The sequence below is a fragment of the Condylura cristata genome, unplaced genomic scaffold (assembly GCF_000260355.1).
Source record: "Condylura cristata isolate star-nosed mole 26May11 unplaced genomic scaffold, ConCri1.0 scaffold00001, whole genome shotgun sequence".
Classification (NCBI taxonomy): Eukaryota; Metazoa; Chordata; class Mammalia; order Eulipotyphla; family Talpidae; genus Condylura; species Condylura cristata.
The window spans coordinates 86,568,077-86,577,309 of record NW_004567102.1 but is presented as its reverse complement, the minus strand read 5'-3'; the positions used below and the strand labels follow the sequence as shown (position 1 = coordinate 86,577,309).

General features: G+C 51.0%; 1 protein-coding gene across 1 annotated transcript in view; it reads right to left on the bottom strand.

Moving 5' to 3' along the window:
• The window catches only part of FNDC1 (fibronectin type III domain containing 1), a 50,915-nt gene that overhangs the window by 18,559 nt on the left and 23,123 nt on the right, over nt 1–9,233 (bottom strand). Inside the window, exons 10-13 of the mRNA XM_012723068.1 lie at nt 5,313–7,850; nt 3,503–3,603; nt 1,549–1,660; nt 114–704 (exon numbers count right to left, since the gene is read on the bottom strand). Of these exons, the coding sequence (XP_012578522.1) occupies nt 114–704; nt 1,549–1,660; nt 3,503–3,603; nt 5,313–7,850 (3,342 nt within the window). The remainder of the gene's footprint in view (nt 1–113; nt 705–1,548; nt 1,661–3,502; nt 3,604–5,312; nt 7,851–9,233) is intronic.

The window sequence follows — 9,233 nt, the reverse complement described above, 5'->3', positions numbered from 1 at the left end:
CAGTCCCCCACCCATCCCACCACCTGCTTCTCCCACTTCCCACCTCACAGCCCCCGGCTTCTCCCACTTAGCAGTCTTGGCTACGTGGGTACAATTAGAACGAAGACAGTTACCTTCTTCAGGGTAGCACCTGGGGGTGCCGCTGGAGCCCAAGATCAGGTTGCCATCTTCATCGTTCTGTTGTAGGGTCCCAGGCGGACAGGTAGGCACTGGGGGGGTGGTGGTTGTTTTCCTAATGGTCCTGGGGGTGGTCAGGCGGCGGGCATTGAAGGTGCGGCCAGTGGTGGTGGTGGTGGTGGACAGTGGGGTGGAGGTGGTGGGCTTGCGGGTAGTCGTGGTGGTCGGTTTTGGGGTAGTTGTGGTGGGCTTTCGGGTAGTCGTGGTGGTGGGCTTGCGGGTAGTTGTGGTGGTCGGTTTTGGGGTAGTCGTGGTGGTCGGTTTTGGAGTAGTCGTGGTGGTCGGTTTTGGGGTAGTCGTGGTGGTCGGTTTTGGGGTAGTTGTGGTGGTGGTGGGTCTTGCGGTGGTGGGTCTTGCGGTGGTGGTGGGAGCACGGGTGGTTGTCTTGACAACTTCCAAGCCCACCAGGGGCTTCCCTCCCAGGCTCAAAATGGGTTTATCCTGGGCACTGGCCACAGGTTTGCCATGACGCCCCTGCCCAAAGAGGGGGAGGCCGTCAGGGCTCACCACAGGGGTCCCTCCCAGATCTGAAAACAAAACCAGACAGAATCTGTGCAACCAAGATGAAACAAGGCAGATGAGACAAATAGGAAGTGGAAGGTGTCTTCTCGAAGTTTAACTTTTACTCAGTAAAAGGAATAATCAAAAGGATCCCAGCTGCAGTAGTGAGCTCTGCCGCTCTCTGCAAGTTCTGGGCTCATCATTCGGTCCATCACGCTGGACATTTCTCAGGTAAGGGTGTGACTACTTCCTCACTCTCAAATAACTCTCGGTCTCTGGTAAGGAAAGTACTTCCATGCTTCTCTTCATCCCAGCACCTCAGGGAGAAAACTGTTACTTTGGGCCAAGGGCAGAAAACTTTCTGTCAGAGAGTAAGCATTTTAAGTTTTATGTTGCATCCACTCAGCTCTGCTAGTGTAGGGCAAAACCAGTGACTTTCAAATTTCCGACTTTGTTTATAGACCTTGTAATGTGAATTTCATATCACTTTCACATGTCACAAAGTATTATTGCACCAATTTTTATTGCAAACATTTACAAATGTATGAACTATTCTGAGTTCAGAGGAGGCCCTAAAAAGACTGCAGACAGGGGGTGGCCTGAAGGCTGAGGTTTGGGGGGGTCTCTGCTCTAGGCTCCCGCATTCAGGAGTAGAGCAGAGGGCTACCTTTTCCAGGGTGAGAAGTCTGCAGGAAGAGAGTGACTAGAGTTATTTAGGGAAAAACAAAGTTCTTCCCCTTTTGAGGTGCTCCTTTCCAGGTGACTCAAAGGAAGTGAGTAAGGGTACCCGGTAAAAATGAGGGGAGAAGAGAGAAATGGCCACTTTAGAGCTAATCCACGACTTCTGTTCCTCGAAAACCTCTTACTTACCCACGATGGTCCGACCATCTCCTCCCAGCTTAACCCGCAGAGGGTTTCCATGGGAATCTTGGAGGAACCTTCCTTCTGCGTTCAATACTAACCCACGATCGAGATCCACCACCTAAATCCATGACATAGATTAAAGAATATAATGGACATTTTGAAACATTCACATTAACCCAACTGCATGTATCTTACACAGGAAGCTTCCGCAGAAGGAAACCATTATGAGTGGAAATGTGACTTCTGTCAGAATCATTCTAAGTTTTAATAAGAATAAAGTGCAAAACAGTCATATTCATATTAAAATTGCTTACCTATATTCATGAAAGTTATTTCCTAAATTCCTCAAAATGCAATAAATGTTCAAATACTTTCCACATTTAGTATGTTATGTCTAATGTAGGAAAGTAGGAAACAAATGTACATCTATGGAAGGACTTTAAAAAGCATGACTTATCTACGCAGTGGAATGCTATACAGCCAGGAAAAGGATCTGGAAATCTTCATATTTTGACATATGTTGATGTAAAAACTCATTAGTTTGCAAAATTAAAAATCTATTCACTTGTATCTAGAAGTTTAAAATGACAGAGAAAAAAATGTAGATGGATACATGCCAAATGGGTTATGTCTCTGAGAAACGGATGGGGTTTATCATCTCTTTTATATGTATCTGAATGGTTTTAACTTCAAGAAATGAATATATATTGCTAGTGTGTTAAAAATATGAAGTGGCTCCATTTTTATGTTAATGGTAAAAATTAACATTGCTGTAAGAAAGCAATATAAGAAAGAACCTAATTTGTAACTAAATTGCCTAATGTAATAACATACAAAGAGTTCAAATTTTAAGGAATTTTGAAAGTCTGAAAAAGCTGTCATGGTCTCTGTGAAGGAGTAAGCCCATGCTATCCCCAAGTAGTCCTTAACGTGTGGCTCTGGACCAGCAGCCTCTGTGTCCCCTAAGGACGTGTTGGACTATGAATGACCTGGCCCCTCTGTCATCACCAAGGTCCCCAGGGACATTGCTGAGCTATGCCATCTGTCTGCCAGCCCCCGGGGACGGAGGTCCCCGTGAGCACCCCCTTTGCTGGGTGTTCTTCGGGTAATTAAATTTTATATGAATCGTCCTTTTGAAGTCAGCTCAAAACTGCTATCCATGCTATCTTGCTTTAATGTGAACTCTTCCTGTTATTAATATCTGTTCCTTTGAGAAGTGATAAAATGCATCTTTAGGTCACCTGTGACTGAACATTTCATGAAATCCCTAATTGTTTTCCTAATCAATTAGGGTGAGTAAATGGTGAGTTTGGGCTGGGAATTCCACTGTGAAGGATCTTACTCTTTGAAGAAAATATTTTAAAGCTTGAACATTGTCAAGTATTTTACCCATTACACTGGGCCCACCCACACATCCCTGGATGTTTATGTTGACTGCAGACAGTGAAGTGGCTTATTTAAAATCCACACAGTACTAATACTTTTTTTATTTTAGCTGAACAACTACCACTGGAAGATTCTAAAGGTGATCTAATAAAAGGTGACTATTTGATTCAGGACTTTTTTGGTCTGCTCATTGCATTCCTCCTACTTCCGTTTACAAAATATTGAATGCAGTTTATGGAAAATCAAATAATAAATGAAAAATAAGGATAAAATAAAGCTATCAGGAGTGGAAAATAAAAGTTCACTTGAGGCCTTGTCCAAGCCCCTTTGTGTGACTTTCTACCTAGTCAAGAAATAAAGGTCAGCTCTGATCATTGTGGCTCTGAGGAAAAAGCAAACTACTCACTTCAGAGAACCAAGATTTTTCTGAGCACTGGAAGAGACTATAGACAGACATATTAACATAGGAATGGTTAACACTAGAGAAAAAGAAGAAGAAGATCCCTTTATTGTTACCATTTTTCTCTTCCCAACCGCAGAAAATAACTGGTATGTGTAAAGAAGTTCACCCTACCCACTTTGTTCCTTGAGGGCCATTGATAATTCTTTGTCCATTCGGTTTTCCATTACTATCAGGAAGTACCTTCCCTTCTACATTGGGTCTGCCATTATAACCTACACAGTACCAAAAAGATAATACAACCTGGTAAATTCAACATTCCGGGAAAGTTGGCTTCAAACAATAAATAAAAAATAAAAAGAAATCCTCAGGAATGGAAACGAGAAGTTCATTTGAGAAGCCGCTTAGACAGACAGCAAAGAGCAAGAAGTCGCTTCCCAGAAAAACACTAAACAGAATTTTAAACCAACCGCTTGTATTTCATTGAGTCTTAACTTGGGGCTTCTAATGACAGGTGGGAATATCTCTTAAGAATCTGGTAAAATCATTTCTGATGATATTGGGGGAGTAAGCGTTCAGGGTAAGCATGTTTTCCAGATAAAGCTTGAGATTGTAATGGCTGTAGCTTTGTTTTAGTCATCTGGAAGTTGGAGGGAGGGAGATTTGGAAAGATTGGGGAAAATCATGGCTAAAACATTCTAGAAGCTTCTCTGCTCATCTCAGTCAGTTATATCTTTGATACCACAATTATTTCTGCCTGACTCAGGTCCCAACCATTAATCGCTGAGTATAAATACACAGAGTGCGTTCAAAGCTTGCTGACCTCTTAGGCTGTGAGATTACTCTTCTGAGAGGAAGCAGAAGTTCTAGCTAGTTCCCTTGGGCTGCTGCTTCTGTGTGCTCTTTCGCCTTCCTTGCAAGCCCTTTTCCATCTGCAGCCTTCCTAGGAGGGTCCAGCCCTTCCATCTGGGCTGGTTCTCCTGGGAGGTAGTGCTGAGACCTTCTGACAACTATTTGCTGACCAGAGACTTCTCCAGTTCAACTATTCAGTGAAAACCAAGCATGTACATACTTTCTACTAGGCCCAAGGGAATGTGGGTTTTACATCTATAATCAGGGCCTTAGACTTGCTTAAAGTGGTGAGCTTTTAAGGGAAACTGGCCTCCGGATGGAGACTGCTCTAGCCTGAGTCGGAGGGCTGGCGTGACAATACAGGTTGTATAGGTTGACAGATACAAATAGTCCTTCAAGGACACACATCAAGTCTGCATTCCATGCAGACTGCAAGGTGATCCTTGGGGGGCACAGAAAGAACATCCCCGCAATCCAGGCAGGATGTGGGGGTGCTGTCCCCTTATACTCCAGTTCATAGCTGAGTCCTGTCCTCGCTGTACATCACAGATCTGCCGCATCTGTGTGGCCATCGCCTACCACGCCTTTTCTGGAGGTTTTGAAACAGCTCACTGACTGCCTGGACTTGCGCCTGGGTGTGTTCATTTGAGCTTTACTCAAACAAGAGCAAGATGGAGCCCAGCAGTTTCTGGCTGCTTGCTGAGGACTCCTTAAATAGCCCCTGGCATACCAGCAACTAAAAATAACCTACAACACAGGAACCTAGAGTTTGGCATCCTGGCCCGGGACACATTTCCACAGATTCAGAGCAGATGTGAGTGGATTCAGCAAGGAGCAGGGCGGAGGGGAGTGCCCGGTGGGTGGGAGGCTGGACCTGGGCAGTGCAGGGGCTCCTTGGTGCTCTGAGCTCCGGCAAGCCAACCCGATCCCTGAACTCCAGCTTCCTGGTCCTAAAACCCCCACCAGCAAGGACAGCTCTGGAGGGCGCTTGCAGGAGATTCACCCAGCCACCTTTGTAAGCCCTAACACAAGTGCTTGTAACAGATGGCGCACTAACATTTTTCAAAAGCCTCCGGGGATTACCGGGAACTACTGAGAACCAGGGGGAGAAAGGAAGTTAAAAGCCAGTTACCTTGTCGGAGAGGAGGTTTCACCGGTGCCCGCGACAGAGGGTTCCGGAACCGCGAGTTCATCATGCGCTGGCGCAGCGACAGCATCGGGGTGGTGGAGGAAAAGAGCTGGGGCGCGCGGGTGGTGTACCCCGGGCGGGCCGGGGTGCCCGCGGCCGGACTCGGGGAGGCAGGACTGCGAGTGGGCTGTCGCGGGAGGAGGTGAGGAGCAGGACGCGCCAAGGGAGAGGCGTTCTCTTTTCGGGGGGGCCCTTCTCTGGGAGGAGCGAGCTCCCCATCACCACTTGCAAGTTTGCTGCTGCCAGGGAGGGAGGACGGGAGCCACTTTGGACCCGAGGAAGCCGGAGAGTCCTTGTCCTTCCCTCCTTTATGAAACGCCGCGTCTTCATCCTCCTTTTCGGCAGAGACCGACTGCGGAGATTTTGACGTCAGGGGCCCCCTTTTGGATGGCGTGGCCTGGAACGCCCCGTCCTTCTTCCCCGCCGCCTGGGGTCCTGCTCTGCCCGGGAACCTCGGGCGGGCATAGGGGTGGGGGATGCTGGGCTGGCCTGGCCGCAGGGAGGAGCCTGGCGGCCTGCGGAGGTCACCGCTGTCCCCCTCCACCAGGTGGTACTTGGAAAGCGACCCGGTGGCGTCCTTGGCACTGGCCGCAGGGGAGGGCGCTCGGGCACCCCCAGCCTCTGTGTCTGTGCTGTCCTCGTGGCTCCCTCCAGGTCTGCCCTCAGAATGACTGTTCTGGTTCTGGGGAGACGCAGGGAGCACCCCTCGGGAGCTCGCCGTCAGAGGGTACCTGCCGCCGGCAGCCGTGGAAGGGTCAGAGAAGGAGTTAGCGTTTTCCTGTGATGTGGGGTGTGGGTGTCCTGCCTGGGGGTGCGCATGCTTGGCTCTGGAAGGCAGGTGACCCCCTTCCTTGCTGCGGGGACGGTGGGGCTGTTGCTCTGACACGGAGGCCCGCAGGGGCGGCTGCCTTTCGGGGGTGCTTGCCCTGACAGCCAGGCCTTGGCCAGGGGTCTTCTCTTGGAGCACGCTGGACCCCAGGTGGGGCTGTGACCCCGTGGCCGATGACCGAGCAGGGGACAACTGCGTTTTGGGAGACCCGCCCTCCAAGCCCTCCTCTGTGCTCTGTTGAGCATCCTGTGCCTTTGGGGGTAGAGATTTGCCCCCAGAATGCGAATGCGCACCAGCCCAAGTCCCAGCCAATTTGGGGTTCTCTGTGAGGGGTTCCTTCTGTTGGAGGCTCGTTCCTCTCTGAAGGCCCCTTCTGGGCGGGTCCTGGCCCCGGAAGGCAGGCTGGCTGGCGGAGGAAGACCCGTGGTCCAGCACCATGGTGGCCGGAAGTGGCATTTCGTCTTCCGTGTCCCTCGTTTCGCCGTCTCCATGGACACCAGAGCCACGCTGGTGGTCGGAAGCTGGAGGAGAATTCGCCCTTGAGTGAACCCTGGTGGGCACGGTGGACTGTGGGGAGCTAGAGGGCTGTAGCCGAAGTCCTCGGCCGTTGCCAAACCTGTTTGGATACCTGCCGTGGGCAGCGAAGGGCCTGTTTCTGGGTACACTGACATGTCCAGAGGCAGGCGGGCCTGCGGGCAGCCGGGCCCGAAGCGTCGAGGCCGTGGCCTCTGCTGGCCTCCCTTTACCGTCTGCGGCGCCGTGGGAGGCGCCTGCTCCCTCCGAGGCCCGTGTCATGGAGGACAGACGCGGGGGTGCCGAGGAGGCGCCTGGGGTGTGGTGGCCGTCCTTCCCACCCCCTGTGAGTGGAGCCCGGGGGTGCGGTTGCGTGGGCGGCAGCCGGGATGACCCCTGGGCTGGAGACAGTCTTGAGGGGAGGGCCGGAGCACTGGGCTTGTCCTCTCCATTCCTGGCAGAGGGCGTCCTGCGAGCCGGCAAGGCTGGCCTCGCACTGTGGTACCCCTGGCTCCGGTCTCGCAGGGCCGGCCGGGAGTGGACGGCCAGCTTGGGAGGCTGTGGAGGGGCAGTGTCCTTGGGGTGGTGGGAGCTGGCGCCTGGCTCTTTCTCCTCTCGGTCCAGCGAGTCATTGTCAGCCACGCCGGCAGGCAGGTTGGCAGAGGGGTTCCCCGAGGGGCGGTGAGCACTGCCCTCCACGCGGGCGTGGGGGCCAGAGGAGGCGGGTTGTCCTGAACGAGGGTGGGAGACCAGCGGGGGGCCGTGCGTGTCCATGCCTTCCTTCCTGGACACCACTGGGGGCCGGCCTCTCGCTGGAGTCCTTCCAGGGTCAAGGGCAGAGGGGTCAGATCTACTTGGTGGCTTCTGGAGTAGGGTGCCCCTGGGCGTGGTCGGTGGGGAACCCGGGGAACCCAGCCTCTCCTCGTTGGTGATTTCTGTGGACTGAAGATCTAAGCCTTCTGCCCTAACCTTAGGCCGAAGCTGGGGTTTTCTGGGTACCCCACCATTAATCAGTATTTTGTTCTTCAAATCAAGAAGGGGGTTCTTGATATTTCTGCCTGGAGGAGAAGCGGGCTTTTCAGGTTTCCACTGATTTTCAGTGTCTGCTTTCTGTCCAGCATCTGACTCACTCGTGCTGGCTGTAACAGATGTTAAAGAATTTGCCGTCAAAGAAGAAAGTGCAAACCACACACTGTGCACCAGTTAAGATGGCGGCGTGAGGACGCGTGACACTGGCGCTGTGACCGGTGACTTTGCATCTATACTGTCCCAGTGCCAGCAATCTCTTACAGCGCTACCTGGCGCTAAATTCATAAAGTCCTAGAAATACATGTCTGTTGAGTCTCTTTAATTTGGATCAGGTTATGCCACAGCTTATTGTTTGAAAAATTCTAAAAGGAGGACTTGGAAGTGACCCACTGACTTTGTGAATGCACACTCGTAGGTAGAATTTTCTCAATAGAGCAAATGCTCATGATATCACAAATGAATCACAGCCGTTTGAACAACCTAGGCTGGAAGTGAATCTGAGACTGCTACAAAACGCTGGACGATCTATGCTCAAAGCTACACGGCGTGCTGTGAGCAGCCAGGGAACAGGGTGAGCAACAGCTCTGTACATTTTGAGGCGCTCTAAGGAGCCCCCCTAACAGGTTCTCACTTACTTAAAGTCCCCTTAATGAAGGGGATTTTAATTTCAAAGTGCAACCGAGGATAAAGGGTCTCCAGGGGCAGGAGGGCTTTTGTTGTATTAAGTGTGCGCTGCACTTTGCCTTTCCGGAGAGCAGGTAGCTGGGAGGAGACTTCGGTGGGAGCGGAAAAATCAGGTAACGGGGCTCAGAAGGGGGAGCCTTCATTGATTTCAGTTTTCCTAGGACAAAACGGTTTAATCGCGCAGTGGGCTGTGGGTGCCCACCGCACAGGGGTATGGATGCAGATGCCGGCATCTGGGATAAACGTGGGGACCCCCGGCCGAAACTCAAGGGCTGTCTTCAGGTTCCTGGACCAACTGGATTTTAGTTGTAGCAGCTCAGTGTGGCTATTGAAATGCTTCTGAGTAAAACTGTACCCCCAAATCACGAACATGCTTAATGCTATTTAGTAGTTGACAAGAAGTGTCCATTAAAATGGTCACATCATATGTGTAAAAATGTGCTGTCCCTGTCAACATGATCCCACGTTACTCAGAATCCCATCATTATACAGCGATGCTGCTATAATAGCGAGTAAGGTTATGCACAACCCATTAACATCTTAGTCTTCAGGCAGGCTAATTTCTAAAGAGACTCCTAAAGTTTCAATGTCCAAACTTAGCTCAAAAAGTCATCCACGGAATAGTTCTAATCCGAAGAGCATGATTTAAAGTAACATAGCAATGAGCAGTCACGGAGAGCGCAGTGAGAACCACAACACACAGTGAGAACCACAACACGCAGTGAGAGCCACAGCACGCAGTGAGAACCACAACACACAGTGAGAACCACAACATGCAGTGAGAGCCACAGCACGCAGTGAGAACCACA